The sequence below is a fragment of the Oncorhynchus clarkii genome, chromosome 19, assembly GCF_045791955.1.
Source record: "Oncorhynchus clarkii lewisi isolate Uvic-CL-2024 chromosome 19, UVic_Ocla_1.0, whole genome shotgun sequence".
NCBI classification, from domain to species: Eukaryota; Metazoa; Chordata; class Actinopteri; order Salmoniformes; family Salmonidae; genus Oncorhynchus; species Oncorhynchus clarkii.
The window spans coordinates 7100286-7116038 of record NC_092165.1 but is presented as its reverse complement, the minus strand read 5'-3'; the positions used below and the strand labels follow the sequence as shown (position 1 = coordinate 7116038).

Genomic DNA, 15753 nt, shown 5'->3' with positions numbered 1-15753 from the left:
TCGGCCTTTAAGGTTGCAGATATGGGTGTGGTGGGGAGGCGTGTCCACCCCACAGGTGCCATCTTGAATTGACTGCAGAGAGAGGTAGCATTGTTTGCTGTGTGCTAAGAGGAATTTGTAGGCCTCTTTCTCTATCACAGTCCACTGTTTTGATGAAAATTAGAGGCCTGGATGACACCAGTGTCGTGATAAGGAAACAAAACACTAAAGTGGAGTTCTTTAGCAAAACAGTCCTAAACAAACATCCCTATGTTGTCATCCAGAGTCCCATGTATTTATATTCCAAGCTATAGCACACAGTATTTTACATACAGCAGGTTTTTAAAGGACTAAAAAGGTTAAGTCTGCTCCATGTTTTCATTTTTGTCATCTAAAAAAAGATCTCGATACAGGTGTTGTCCTGGCGCTAGTGAAAATATCTAGACATTGCGCAGGGGAATGTGGCCCATTGTGTCTTTTCTGTTGGATTATTGCTTTTAAATTTAGATCTCGTTGGATTACCTTTTTGGGGGGGGCTTCCTTTGGGTTACAAACATTTATTTGGTCTTGGACTTCCATTTAAGGACTCACACTCTCAACCAAAGGTTCTGGTAGGACTAAGGTTTCGAACTGAGACTGTTGACTGTTTCTGTACAGCACTTTGAGATATCAGCTGATGTACAAAGGGCTATATAAATAAATTTGATTTGATTTGACTCTGACAGGACTATACTATCTTATTGTTGATTGATTATTTTGTTGTTCATGCTGAACCGTCCTATCAACACGTCACAAGCTAACTTTATTTTTTAGCAATGTTAGCTAGCAATCCAGATATCTAAAATCTTATTGGTTGAAGAATTGGTCAGACTTTAAATGCACTTGAACACAATCATGGCAGACTTACGACTTCCCACGAGCACATGAATGCCCCGTATTCAAATGTTTGTTAGGTTGGCATGATCATTTTGACAGACAATTCATAGACAGTCCATGTATGGCGTGAATTCTTAACCAACACACAGATTTACAACCGTTCATATTCTCATCAAAAAGAAAGCAGGACCAAGGCACTCTGAAAATAATTCATTAAAATGCCTTCATTTGTACGCCATGTTAAATGAAAACAAAGATTAAAGTCAGACGCGTTTCGGCTGCATGGCCTTAGTCAGGGAGTACAAAGATTTGATAATGCATGTCCTCATCTGAACAGCATTTTCCAATCAAACTTGATTTGAAGAGGGTTACAGAATTAATTGGACAACACCTAGTAAAAACTATACATGTTAAAAAGTGAAGTCCTGTATATGTTATAAAAATGAAAATCAAGGTTAGAAGGATCAGAACTCATAGAAAAGTAGTTCCGTCTTTTTGACTGGGCAAAGTTGTAAGAATAGCAGAGCCGCCTAATTTATTGTACACTAGATCACAGCAAACATGGTCATATTTTCAATGTCCTTATTAATAAAGAACTGATCACAAGAAATGTTCTCAATGTCAAATAAAATAATAAAACTAGCTGTCCGAAGATTAATGTAGCAATTGTAAGTGTCTGCTATATAAAAAAAAATGTATCAATAACAAAATCAGTCCAGGAGATTTGGCCTGTGTTTGCGCTGGTGTGACTTCAGATGTGCCAGTCGTTTGAAGCTGAGTCCACACACAGAACAGCAGTACGGTCTCTCCCCAGTGTGGGTGCGCAGGTGCACTTTCAAAATGTCTGCCCGCGTGAAGCTCTTGTCACACATATTGCAGCAGTGGGGTTTCTCCTGCGTGTGAATGCGCTGATGCACCTTCAGGTTCCAGAGCCGACTGAACTTGTTCCCGCAGATGGAGCAGCAGTAGGGCTTGTCTGTGGTCTGGCTGCACTTGTGCCTCTTCAGGTCGGAGAAGGAGGTGAAGCCCTTGCCGCAGTGGCTGCAGCGGTGGAGTCCCTTGGCCTGATGGACTCGCTGGTGGACCTTGAGGTTGCAGGCCTGGGTGAAGGTCTTACCGCACTGGGTGCAGGAGTACAGAGGCACAGACCCTGACCCTGTACTCGACCCTCTCCCCGTTTTGTGTTTCTGCTTGTGGACCTTGAGAGAACCAGAGTCTGGGAAGGTCATGCTGCATTGATTGCAGGCATGACACCTCCCCCCTCCTCCTGTTACCTGCTCTTGTGAACAATCTCTGAGGTTTAAAGAGTGTCCAAAGTCGTCAGCGGCACCATACAGGCTCTCTGTGTTGTTGTTGTGGGCTGAGCTTCCAGAGTGGATGGAGGTTAGCCCCCTGTGGCCGGCTCTACTACCTGACTTTGGGACACCGTGTTCAGGGTACAAGACACTGGAGTCCTGCAGGTAACCCTCCTCATTGATCAACAGGCAGTTCAGGTCTCCCACCTCCGGGTGGGGGGATGGCATTGGCGACCCCACCTGCTCCCTCCGGCTCCGATGGGAGCGAGGCATGTGGGAGCGATGGTGATGGTCTCCCCCCTCAGACCCCCCCAGGTCCACCTGGTAGTGACCTGCAGCTCTGTAGCTCAGCCCCCCCAGATTAGACTGGGAACCAGGAAGCCTATCCAGCCCTTCCATGTCTAGAAGATGGTCGCCACTACCACTACTGCCGTAACCAGACTTCTCAAAGCCGACCCCCAGTTCCTCCATGCTGTAGCGGGGGCGGTAGAGAGGTTGGCTGGCGTCTCCTGGGTCTCCCTCGGGGCCCGGTGGTTCAGGATGCTGGTCTAGACCAGAAGCCCAGTCATCCTGGCACCGCTGTAGATCCTGCTGAATAAAACTCTTACTGGGCCCCGAGACGTCTGAACCATCGGCCCCTGAAAACACAGGGGACATGAGGCATTAGAAGCATTAATATTTAAGACATTAGAATTACTAGAAACCGTAGTAGAGTAACTGTAATGTTAAATGTCTACTTACAGTTTCAAGTTGACTTTCCATGTATAATAATGAATACATTTGAAATGAAACAGCATACTATAAAAGTTACTCTTGTTATCCTTCTCATCATCATAAAAAGTAGGTTATTGTCTGTGTTATATTTGTGGTAAACTCCTCAACTCACCATCCAGGCAGACGCCCCATCTCTCCTGTAGCTCAGTGTTGTGGAGAGGCTCCTCTTTCAGCAGACTGTCCAGCTTCTGACCTCCGACCTCTGTGGACTGGAAGAGCAAATGATTCTGACTAAATGATGGATAAACTGACAGTGATTGAATAGAGCTGACATGATGGTTCTATATTCACAATTCTCCTCTGGGACCCCCAGACATCTCACAACTTTGTAGCCCTGAACTAGCATACTTGATTCAAGTAGTGAAGGACTTGATGATTTGTTGACAAGTTGAATGAAGTGTTTAAGTTCTGGAACAGTTCAAATATGAGGAGAGGTTTGAAAATGGCTGCCCTATTCTTTGTGACAGACAATCTGTTATGTACAACATAATTCCATCTGAACATTCTGTAACACCACACCCCCCACAGGTGTTTAGTCAGTCCCCTGCCTACCTCAGAGATTCTCCTAGGGCTGGTGGCCTCAGCCTCCTCCAGATCATTTAAGGCTGTTTCCCTGGCCACGCCCCCACAGCTGCTCCACTCCTCCCCTGGTACCTTCTCCTGCTTCAGGCCACACCCCCTCTCCACACCTGGCCACAGGTAAACAAAGAGAACGTTTCATTTGGAGTAAAAGGTAAGTAACATTGTGGATAATGGAGTCACCTCACATCAGATGAAGGAAAGGAAACATCTTATTAAGATGCCACCACCACCACCCATGACTGACTCCTTTCTTAAACCAATACTGTCTGATCACTAAAGTATGGAATGTACACATTACAGCAGCCCCACTTCAGAGTGATTCTATATTTATCACAGGAGGTTGGGGGCACCCTAATTGGGAAGGACGGGCTCATAGTAATGGCTGGAGCAGAATCAATGGAATGGTATCAAATACTTCAAACATGGTTTCCATGAGTTTGATGTCATTCCATTTACTCCGTTCCAGCCATTATTATGAGCCTTCCATCCCTCAGCAGCCTCCACTGATTGTATGTATGTACAGTACCAGTCAAAAGTTTGGACACACCTACTCATTCAAGGGTTTTTCTTTATTTGTACAATTTTCTACATTGTAGAATAATAGTGAAGACATCAAAACTATGAAGAAACACATGAAATCATGAAACAAAAAAAAAGTGTTAAAGAAAACAAAATATATTTTATATTTGAGATTCTTCAAATTAGCCACCCTTCTCCTTGATGACAGCTTTGAACAGTCTTGGCATTCTCTCAACCAGCTTCACCTGGAATGCTTTTCCAACAGTCCTGTAGGAGTTCCCACATATGCTGAGTACTTGTTGGCTGCTTTCCTTCACTCTGTGGTCCAACTCATCCAAAACCATCTCAATTGGGTTGAGGTCGGGTGATTGTGGAGTCCAGGTCATCTGATGCTGCACTCCATCACTCTCCTTCTTGGTGAAATAGCCCTTACACAGCCTGGAGATATGTTGGGTCATTGTCCTGTTGAAAAACAAATAATAGTCCCACTAAGTGCAAACCAGATGTCATATCGCTGATGGCATATTGCTGCAGAATGCTATGGTAGCCACACTGGTTAAGTGTGCCTTGAATTCTAAATAAATCACAGATTGCGTTACCACAAAGCACCCCCACACATCACATCACATCACATCACCCTCCATACATGGAAATACATATGCAGAGATCATCTGTTCACCTACTCTGCGTCTCACGAAGACATGGCGGTTGGAACTAAAAATCTAATTTGGACTCATCAGACCAAAGGACAGACTTCCATCGGTCTAATGTCCATTACTTGTGTTTCTTGGCCCAAGCAATTCTTCATATTATCGGTGTCCTTTAGTAGTGGTTCCTTTGTGGCAATTTGACCATGAATTCCCCACGACGAGTAGGTAAACCACCACTACTCCCTGTCAGGAAGTCCAGGATCCAGTTGCAGAAGGAGGTGTTTAGAGGTGTTTAGATGTGCTTTGTGGGCACTATGGCGTTGAACACTGAGCTGTAGTCAATGAACAGCATTCTCACATAGGATGTTCCTTTTGTCCAGGTGGGAAAGGGCAGTGTGGATTGTGATTGCATCATCTGTGGATCTGCTGGGGTGGTATGCAAATTGGAGTGGGTCTAGGGTTTCCGGCATGATGGTGTTGATGTGAGCCATGACCAGCCTTTCAAAGCACTTCATGGCTACAGACGTGAGTGCTACGGGGCGCTAATAATTTAGGCAAGTTACCTTCCCTTTCTTGGGCACAGGGACTATGGTGGTCTGTTTGAAACATGTAGGTATTACAGACTCGGTCAGGGAGAGGTTGAAAGTGTCAGTGAAGATACTTGCCAGTTGGTCCACATCCTGGTAATCCGTCTGGCCCAGAGAGTGTGAATGTTGACCTTTTTAAAGGTCTTGCTAACATCCGCTACGGAGAGCGTGATCACACAGTCGTCCGGAACAGCTGGTGCTCTCATTAATGCTTCAGTGTTGCTTTCCTCGAAGCAAGCAGATAGGCATTTAGCTTGTGGCTGGGTTTCCCCTTGTAGTCCGTAATATTTTTCAAGCCCTGCCACATCCGACGAGCGTCAGAGCCGGTGTAGTAGGATTCAATCATAGTCCTGTATTGACGCTTTGCCTGTTCGATGGTTTGTCTGAGGGCATAGCGAGATTTCTTATAAGCATCAGGATTAGTGTCCCGTTCCTTGAAAGCGGCAGCTCTAGCATTAAGCTTGGTGCGGATGTTGCCTGTAATCCATGGCTTCTGGTTGGGGAATGTATGTACGGTCACAGTGAGGACGACATCGTCGATGCACTTATTGATGAAGCCGGTGATTGAGGTGGTATACTCCTCAATGCCATTGGATGAATCCCGGGACATATTCCAGTCTTTGCTAGCTAAACAGTCCTGTAGCGTAGCATCCTTGTCATCTGACCACTTCGTATTGAGCGAGTCCCTGGTTCTTCCTGCTTTAGTTTTTGCTTGTAAGCAGGAATCAGGAGGATAGAATTATGGTCAGATTTGCCAAATGGAGGGAGAGCTTTGTATGCGTCTCTGTATGTGGAGTAAAGGTGGTCTAGAGTTTATTTCCCTCTACTTGCACATGTGACATGCTGGTAGAAATGAGGTAAAACGGATTTAAGTTTGCCTGCATTAAAGTCCCTGGCCACTAGGAGCGCTGCTTCTGGGTGAGCATTGTCTTGTTTGCTTATGGCCTTACACAGCTCATTGAGTGCGGTCTTAGTGCCAGCATCGGTTTGTGGTGGTAAATAGACGGCAACAAATAATATAGATGAGAACTTTCTTGGTAGATAATGTGGTATACAGCTTATCATGAGGTATTCTAACTATGTCGAGAAATACCTCGACACTTCTTTAATATTAGACATCGCGCACCAGCAGTTGACAAATAGACACAGACCCCCGCCCCCCGTCTTCCCAGACGTAGCTGCTTTGTCCTGCCGATGCACGGAGAAGCCAGTCAGCTCTAAATGATCTGTGTCGTCGTTCAGCCATGTCTCAGTGAAACATAAAATATCACAGTTTTTAATGTCCCGTTGGTAGGATAGTCTTAGCCGTAGATCATCCAGTTTGAATTCAAATGATTGCATGTTGGCCAATAATACTGAGGGTAGTGGTGGTTTACCTACTCGTCTGCGAATTCATGGTCAAATTGCTGCATAAAAAAGAGTACTAAAGGACACCAAAAATAAGAAGAGACTTGCTTGGGCAAAGAAACACAAGCAATGGACATTAGACTGGTGGAAATCTGCTCTTTGGTCTGATGAGTCCAAATTTGAGAGTTTTGGTTCCAACCGCAGTGTCTTTGTGAGACGCGGAGTAGGTGAATGTATGATCTCCGCATGTGTGCTTCCCACCGTGAAGCATGGAGGAGGTGGTATGATGGTGCTTTGCTGGTGACACTGTCTGTGATTAATTTAGAAAGGGCTATTTGACCAAGAAGGAGAGTGATGGAGTGCTGCATCAGATAACCTGGCCTACACAATCACCCGACCTCAACCCAATAGAAATGGTTTGGGATGAGTTGAACCGTAGAGTGAAGGTAAATTAGCCAACAAGTGCTCACCACACGTGGGAACTCCGTCAAGACTGTTGGAAAAGCATTCCAGGTGAAGCTGGTTGAAAGAATGCCAAGAGTGTGCAAAGCTGTCATCAAGGCAAAGGGTTGCTACTTTGAAGAATCTCAAATATAAAATATTTTGTGATTTGTTTAACACTTTTTTGGTTACTACATGATTCCATATGTGTTATTTCATAGTTTTGGTGTCTTCACTATCATTCAAAAATGTTGAAAACAGTAAAAGAAATAAAGAAAAACCCTTAAATGATTAGGAGTGTCCAACCATTTGACTGGTACTGTATGTATGTATGTATGTATGTATATATATATATATACATACATACATACATACATATACACATATATATATATACACATACATATATATATATATATATACACATATATATATACACATACATATATATATATATATATATATATACACATATATATATACACATACATATATACACATACATACATATATATATATATATATATAATTGATTTGCAACCCCATTTTTCCCTCAGAACAGCATTAATTTGTCTGGGGCATGGACTCTAGAAGGTGTTGAAAGCGTTCCAAAGGGATGCTGGCCCACATTGACTCCAATGCATCCCACAGTTGTGTGAAGTTAGCTGGATATCCTTTGGGTGGTGGACCATTCTTGATACACATGGAAAACTGTTGAGCATGAAAAACCAAGCAGCATTGCAGTTCTGGACACACTCAAACCAGTGCGCCTGGCACCTACTACCATACCCATCAAAGGCACTTCAATATTTTGTCTTGCCCATTCACCCTCTGAATGGCACACATACACAATCCATGTCTCAAGGATTAAAAATTAATATTTAACCTGTCTCACCCCTTTCATCGACACTTAAAGTGGATTTAATAAGTGACATTAATTAGGGGAAATAGCTTTCCGGTTTTTTTAGTCGGTCATGGAAAGAGCAGGTGTTCCTAATGTTTTGTACATTGTAGATATGTGTTTTGATGTCTCTCTTTTCACCTGTCTGTGAGGTTCCAAAGCTTCTCTCCTCGGCTTCCTCGTCAGCTCTCCCACAGTCCGCACACTTCCCCCTCCGGTCTCGCTCTTTGTCCCTATCCCTGCGTCTGTTCTCTGACCACTGCAGCCGCTTCTTCAGTGACTCGACCTGCTCCCGGCTGCGGGACATCTCCTTCAGGAAGCTATCGTCCACCAGCCTGGTGATCTCGTACATAGCAGCCTTGAATACAGTCTCCAGACATCATAGCAAACTGTCTATGTGTAGCTAGCTACAGTTAAGAGTTCGTAACATTTAGGTACTTTTGTTCAAGTGGGTCAGTGTTACGATCCAACTCAGCAAAAGGCTAGGAAGCTAGCTAGCTACCGTTAGCAGGCTAGCTACTGTTGGATGTTGTCTCTTTCAATGACGGTCCTAATAACAATTTAATACTTTCTAGATATAAGATGTAGCATTTACTGTATGAGGATATTCGAACAAAGAAATACCATAGGCATTGAAAGACCGCAAGCTTATGGCAGTTAGGTAACTAGCGTTTGATAGTTACAGAGCCAACACTAAAATCACAGATAGAACAATGAGACAGACATTTCACCGGATGTATAAAATGTAAAGCATCCGCTTAGCCTTTCCGTTCACTACCAAATATGGTAGTGACAGGAAATCTACTGGCCGTTAGTGGGAGAATATGGAACGACATTTTGCTCGTCGCTGAAATTTGAGATTTGATCTCAAAACAATTTTCTGTTCCCCAAACTATTTCATGTTATGAACAGAGTACCATGTGCGAAAGTTTTTTTTAAATCACGTTGTTTACAAGGAACGTCAAGGCGAGGAGGGGGAAGTAACGGAAATATGCAGATAAATGCTAGAACGCGCCAATAGGATCTTGCTAGTTCGTGATAGGCTCTAACCACCTCTTTCCTTGTTCTGCCCACTATGACTAATTTGTTCCCATTGGAAACAACAGGCTGTGTCTATCTTGGTCTAGTTATAACAAATCTTTGCTAAAGTCATTCCCAAAAAAGAATAGCACTTCCGGAAACAAACCTACGGATCTGGCAGTGGGACAATCTACACTACGCTCCTCTCTGGAGAGATGTCTTTATTTGAACAAAACCTTTGCATGTTCTCACGTTGACTGTAAAAAAGGTTGAAAATATAATCCGGCTATTTTTATAAAATGGTGTAAAATATTTACAGGAAATCTACACACCACTCAGTGCGTCACACAAAGCACTGTGTGCCGTGTCCATAGAAGAAGAAGCCATGTTCTGATCAATCTTGTAAGTTATATTCGAAATAATAATCGATTGTACATGTATGTATATGAGTGTTGGTTGAAGATGTCTGCCACCCACATGTCGAACGAAGGGTTTCAAATTCAGTTCGCCTCTGTTATGGAGAGTGTATTGAATACTGCAGTCACCGAGACAATTAAACTTTTCGAAACAACTATTGAGGAACTGCGAGCCGAAATATCCAGAATAAAAAAAGAGAACAAGGACCTCAAATCGAGGCGTCGATCCCATGAAATAACGAAGAGATGGACCGGTGAAAGTGAACGCCAAAACCACAGAGCCCAGACCGAGTCAAAGTGCAACACTTATCGGAAAATGTGACATCGGCGTTCAATGCGGTGAGGTGAAAACGTTATCCACTGTAGCTAACTATCTATCTACGTTCTAATTACTCACCACCCATGATCACACATCCTGATAACTAGCTAGCTGAGCATGTAGAATCACAGCTAATTTTTCCAAAACTACTTCATGTAGCTACGTTTAATTTGTATAGACTACAATATTAGGCAGAACATATCGTTTTGAGAGTTGTAGTCTATACTATTATGCATTCATAAATGACTGATAAGAGATCCTTCATAACCTAGGGATTTATATGTCACCCAAAATGATAGGTATGTTGCAACTATAGAAATAGATGAAATAGAACGTACTTGGAACCTCAAACACTGGCAATTTGACGGGATTCTATTTGTATGGTTGCAACACAGGATGTTGAAATGTTCTGTCACATCAGTTGGTTTCTAAACTTTAACTCAGAGTGTTTTTTGTGCCTTTTATCCTAAGTACAACTCTCTTCTGGTCTGGTATTTTCAGTTCTGACAAAGCAGGCTTTACCTCGGGCTGGGGAGCAGCACCTGCGGGAGGAGGACCAGGGGACTGAGCTGCACTGTGGAGCGTATGACGAGGAGGGCAACCCACAGATGGCCTTTGTTCTGATCAAACAGGAGGTGGACTGGGTAAGACAGGCTTCTAGCCTGAGTCCCCAGCTAGTCTAAGTCCCAGATCTGTTTGTGCTGTCTTGTCAATTCATCCACCTCTCTATACTCAACCTGTTGTTGGTGAACCCAGAAAAAAGAGAAACCTTCACACTGCGCTTGCTAGTATCACTTGTTCATTTAAGCTTATGTACATCGGCCTCACAGTCTTTGTCAGAGTTTTCAATGACCCTAAGCTTTTGTGGTTGATTGTGTCATTGCCCCCCCCCCCCCCCCACCATCAGGAGGCAGACTATTCTGATGACTACGCCCCTGGGTACATACTGCTGAAGAAGGAGGGGGGCAGGCCCCCGACTCTGGTCCGCAGACAACCTCTCAGAGAGTTACCAGGCAGAGGTAGGAACTAGGGAGACCTGCTTCTGAATCACACATCTTATTACAATGTATTAAACAGTATTGGAATGAGAACCAGGCTCTAATAATATCTATAATTATCTCTCCACTGTTATTCTCTCTGTCTTTTGTTCTTTCTCTGTCTCTCTCTGCGTCTCTCGCTTTCCACTATCCCCGCCACCTTTCTCCGTCCTGTCCCTCTGTAGCCCTGGTTCCTCCTGGAGCCGTCAGGGCCCTGATCAACCGTTACACCCAGGAAAGGCCTCCCACCACCCAGTCTACCTCAGGAGCCGCAGCGGCCGTCTTCCAGGGAGATCCAGACACCCAGGAGCCCCCCCAGGCAATAATCTGAAGAGGCACAAACTGGTCCACACTGGGGAGAAACCCTACACCTGCTCTGAGTGTGGCAAGCACTTCAAACAGACTGGCCATCTGAAGAAACACCTGAAGACAATACACAAAGACAGATAGAGAGGACAGGGGACGAGCCTTTAATGGCACCCTATTCCCTATATAGTGCACTATGCAGGCTCTGGTCAAAAGTAGTGCACTATATACGAATAGGGTGTATAGAAGGGAATAATAGACATTCTCCATTTGTCAGTTCAAAACACAGCCATATAGGTTTTAATGGGATATTGTGTGTAGTTTGGTGAGAAAAAAAATACATTTAATTCAATCTTGAATTCTCACAGTGATTAATGACGCAGGGATCTCAATCTATTCTCACAGTGACCGGGAAGGACTTGTTATTTTATGTTTTTCTGTACAGATTGATTACAAGAGTCAACGCTTTGGTTGCGTAAACATTTGGGGCTACTTTTGTTGTTTGAAAGGTTCATGCTGCGAGAGAATGACGTACCTAAGTGATAGCGTAGTGTAAAAAAAGAACGACGTACCGAAGTGATGACGTAGTGTAAAAAAAGAACGACGTACCTAAGTGATAGCGAAGTGTAAAAAAATAATGACGTACCGAAGTGATGACGTAGTGTAAAAAAAGAACGACGTACCTAAGTGATGACGTAGTGTAAAAAAAGAACGACGTACCTAAGTGATGACGTAGTGTAAAAAAAGAACGACGTGCCTAAGTGATAGCGAAGTGTAAAAAAAGAACGACGTGCCTAAGTGATGACGTAGTGTAAAAAAAGAACGACGTACCTAAGTGATAGCGAAGTGTAAAAAAAGAACGACGTGCCTAAGTGATAGCGAAGTGTAAAAAAATAATGACGTACCTAAGTGATAGCGAAGTGTAAAAAAAGAACGACGTACCTAAGTGATGACGTAGTGTAAAAAAAGAATGACGTACCTAAGTGATAGCGAAGTGTAAAAAAGGAGAAAAATGTTGAATTTACATTTATTGTATTTAAAACTAAATCTGATTATTTGTACATATTGTTTATTAAGAAGTTGTTATGTCGAAAAGCAAGGTTATATTTAGTTTTATCACGGTCACGCACATTATGGTTTTATGAGTGACAGGTTTCATTTAAATTTGTTTCATGTTCTGTGCTTTCATCGCACTTTGGATCAATGATGTTCCTCATGGTTGGTTTAATGGATAATTTATAGAATGGTGTGGGCTGATAGATTTAGGCCTAGCCCTAAAAGATAGCTTTAAGTTTATGCTAGGGTTTAACCTATTCAGTGCTGTTGAACGTTTAAACCAGACATTTTTTTTATTTTTTTTATTTCGCCTTTATTTAACCAGGTAGGCTAGTTGAGAACAAGTTATCATTTACAACTACGACCGGGCCAAGTTAAAGCATAGCAATTCGACACATACAACAACACAGTTACACATGGAATAAACAAAACATAGTCAATAATACAGTAGAACAAAAGAAAACAAAAAGTCTATATACAGTGAGTGCAAATGAGGTAAGTTAAGGAAATAAATAGGCCATTGTGGCGAAGTAATTACAATATAGCAATTAAACACTGGAATGGTAGATCGGCAGAAGATGAATGTGCAGGTAGAGATACTGGGGTGCAAAGGAGCAAAATAAATAAATACATACCAGTATGGGGATGAGGTAGGACATGACTTGTTTGAATAATTTTTCAGAGCTATTAGATATGCTTGGGAGGGTGCACTGTCTCAGCGTCCAGGCACATGTTGGGCCCAACACTATCAGTCATTTGAAAGTTTAAACCGTCTAGGATAGGCGCACCCTATGACATTGCAATATCAGATTTGCTACTTACACTGAAAATAAATCTGTCTCATCTCTCTGGGTCAGTTAGCAAGAACCAATTAAACTTCATATTTTGGTTTGGCTATTGTGCTTCTATGTTGGAAATGTATTATTTCTCATATCAACTAATGGCAGTTGGACATCTACAGTGTTTTCAGAAAGTATTCATACCCCTTGACTTATTCCACATTTTGTTGTGTTAAAGCCTGAATTCAAAATGGATTAAATGTTGATTGTTTTTTCACCTATCTACACACAATACCCCATAATGACAAAGTGATAACATTGTTTTCGATTTTTAGGCAAATTTTGTGAAAATCAAATACCAAAATTTCTAATTTACATAAGTATTCACACCCCTGAGTCAATACATTATTATAATCACCTTTGGCAGTGATTACAACTGTGAGTCTTTCTGGGTAAGTCTCTAAGAGCTTTGCACAGCTGGATTGTACAATATTTGCACATTTATTATTTTCAAAATTCTTCAAGCTCTGTCAAGCTGATTGTTGATCATTGCTAGACAGCCGTTTTCAAGTCTTGCCATAGATTTTAATGTAGATTTAAGAACATTCAATGTCGTCTTGGTAAGCAACTCCAGTGTGTTTTAGGTTATTGTCCTGCTGAAAGCAGAATTTGTCTCCCAGTGTCTATTGGAAAGCAGAAAACTAGGTTTTTCTCCAGGATTTTACCTGTGTTTAGCTCTATTCCGTTTATTTTTATCCTAAATAACTCCCAAGTCCTTGCCGATGACGAGCATACCCATAACGTGATGAAGCTACCACCATGCTTGAAAATATGAAGAGTGGTACTCAGTGATGAGTTGTTTCGGGTTTTGCCCCAAACCGGGCTTTGTATTCAGGACAAATACAGTTTTGTAATATTTTTTTCTTTACAGGTTTCCTTTTCAGTCTGTCATTTAGGTTAGTATTGTGGAGTAACTACAACGTTGTTGATCCATCCTCAGTTTTCTCCTTTCACAGCCATTAAACTATGTAACTGTTTTAAAGTCACCATTGGCCTGAGCTGTTTCCTTCCTCTCCAGCAATTGAGTTAGGAAGGATGCCTGTATCTTATCAGGGTCACCAGGGTCTAGCCCACGCATGTTATTCTTGTTCATATATGGTGACAAATAAGATACAAAAAAATCATGCCAAACAGAAAGTATTCAAACATTGAAAAACCCGGATTGTATTATAAGAAAGCTCAAGAAATTGTGTTTTAACCCAAATTTGATGTCGTGTTCACGTGCTAGTCGGAACTAGGAAATTCTGAAATGTTCTAACTGGTTGCAGTTAATCACAGGCTGTGATCAACGATTTAGCAAGTCTCAAATGTCGGAGTTTCCTAGTTCCGACTGGCATGTGAATGTGGCATAACCCCTTTTTTTGGCACTAGTGTACTTCCATATATATTTCACATTCAGTTTTGAAACTGGTACCAGGTTACCTTCTGATAAGGCTTATGGGCATTTGTTTGTAGAGCAAAACAACAGAAATGTCTGAGTCTCACCGTTTGATGGTGGATCATGTTAGTTTGTAGCAGTGGAGGCTCCTCAGTGAATTAAATACATTTTAAATTGTAAAACATTTAAAAATATGTATTTTTTAGATATAACTATACTAAATATAATCACGTCACCAAATAATTGATTAACACACACTATTTTGCAAATAAGGTCTACAGTAGCCTCGAGCAGTCTGTAAGGTCGCACATGATGTAGCCAGAGGACAGCTTGTTTCCGTCCTCTGGGTACATTGACTTCAATACAAAACCTAGGAGGCTCATGGTTCTCACCCCCTACCATAGACTTACACAGTAATTATGACAACTTCCGGAGGACCTATCACTGCTCTTGCAGCATGTTGTCCACCCAATTAAAGGATCAGAGAACAAATCTAGTACTGAAAGCATAAGCTACAGCTAGCTAGCACTGCAGTGCATAAAATGTTGTGTATAGTTGACTCAAAGAGAGAGAAAGACAGTAGTTGAACAGTTTTGAACAAATTCATTTATTCCAAAATGAAGGAGAAGCAAGAGATAAATAGAGAGTACATTTTTTTTCAGTTTCACTTAGCTTGCAAATGCAGCAAGCTAGATTAGCCTACTGAATGGCGGATGCTATGTTAGCTAGCTGGCTATGACTTTAACACAACACTGGAACTCTTCCAAGTCAAGGTAAGATTTTGGTGTTACTAATGTATTTCCACCGAGGCCCGCCGGTATAATTGCTTACTGACTGTACATTGTAACATTACTGCATGATTGTAGCGATTTTACTAAAGTGTTAGTTATATTAGCTATGCTATGACATGACTTTAGTTAATATGGGGACATTATAGGCTGTGTGTAGCGTTTTGGCTTAAAAATGTTTTTATTCGCTTGGTTACATACAGCTGATGTGTTATCCATTGAAGTCCACAAGCGAAGGGAAGAGGTGAGAGGAGGAGAGCGCATAGATGTGAGAAGGAATACAACATGGCTGCTATGAAAGTGAACTATGTGTTCAGGGGTGTATTCATTCAGCCGATTCTGTTGAAAAACGTTTCTTAAATGGAAGCAAATGGAACAAAACGGGGATAAACATACCTCAATTTGTCCAATAGAAAATATTGTTTGCAAATGTTGGACTAATGATAGGGAAAATGTTAGTATCATGTACAGTCGTGGCCAAAAGTTTTGAGAATGACACAAAAATTAATTTTCACGAAGTTTGCTGCTTCAGTGTCTTTAGATATTTTTGTCAGTTGTTGCTATGGAATAATGAAGTAGAATTGCAAGCATTTCATAAGTGTCAACGGCTTTTATTGAGAATTACATGAAGTTGATGCAAAGA

General features: G+C 42.0%; 1 protein-coding gene across 1 annotated transcript; it reads right to left on the bottom strand.

Moving 5' to 3' along the window:
• Window positions 1-881: 881 nt before the first annotated feature.
• LOC139375523 (uncharacterized) lies at window positions 882-8584 on the bottom strand. Its single transcript, XM_071117355.1, has 5 exons — window positions 8576-8584; window positions 8093-8321; window positions 3477-3613; window positions 3037-3133; window positions 882-2788 (listed from the first exon to the last, which is right to left on the bottom strand). The coding sequence occupies exons 1-5, from the start codon at window positions 8582-8584 to the stop codon at window positions 1566-1568; spliced, it is 1695 nt and encodes a 564-aa protein (XP_070973456.1). The 3' UTR covers window positions 882-1565.
• Window positions 8585-15753: the final 7169 nt, after the last annotated feature.

Excerpts from the sequence above, each read along its gene's own strand:
- LOC139375523 (XM_071117355.1), bottom strand. Across the intron at positions 3,614-8,092 it reads CTTTGGAACCTCACAGACAG|GTGTGGAGAGGGGGTGTGGC; the intron begins GTGAAAAGAGAG and ends ACCTGTGGCCAG. Across the intron at positions 2,789-3,036 it reads ATGGGGCGTCTGCCTGGATG|GGGCCGATGGTTCAGACGTC; the intron begins GTGAGTTGAGGA and ends CTGTGTTTTCAG.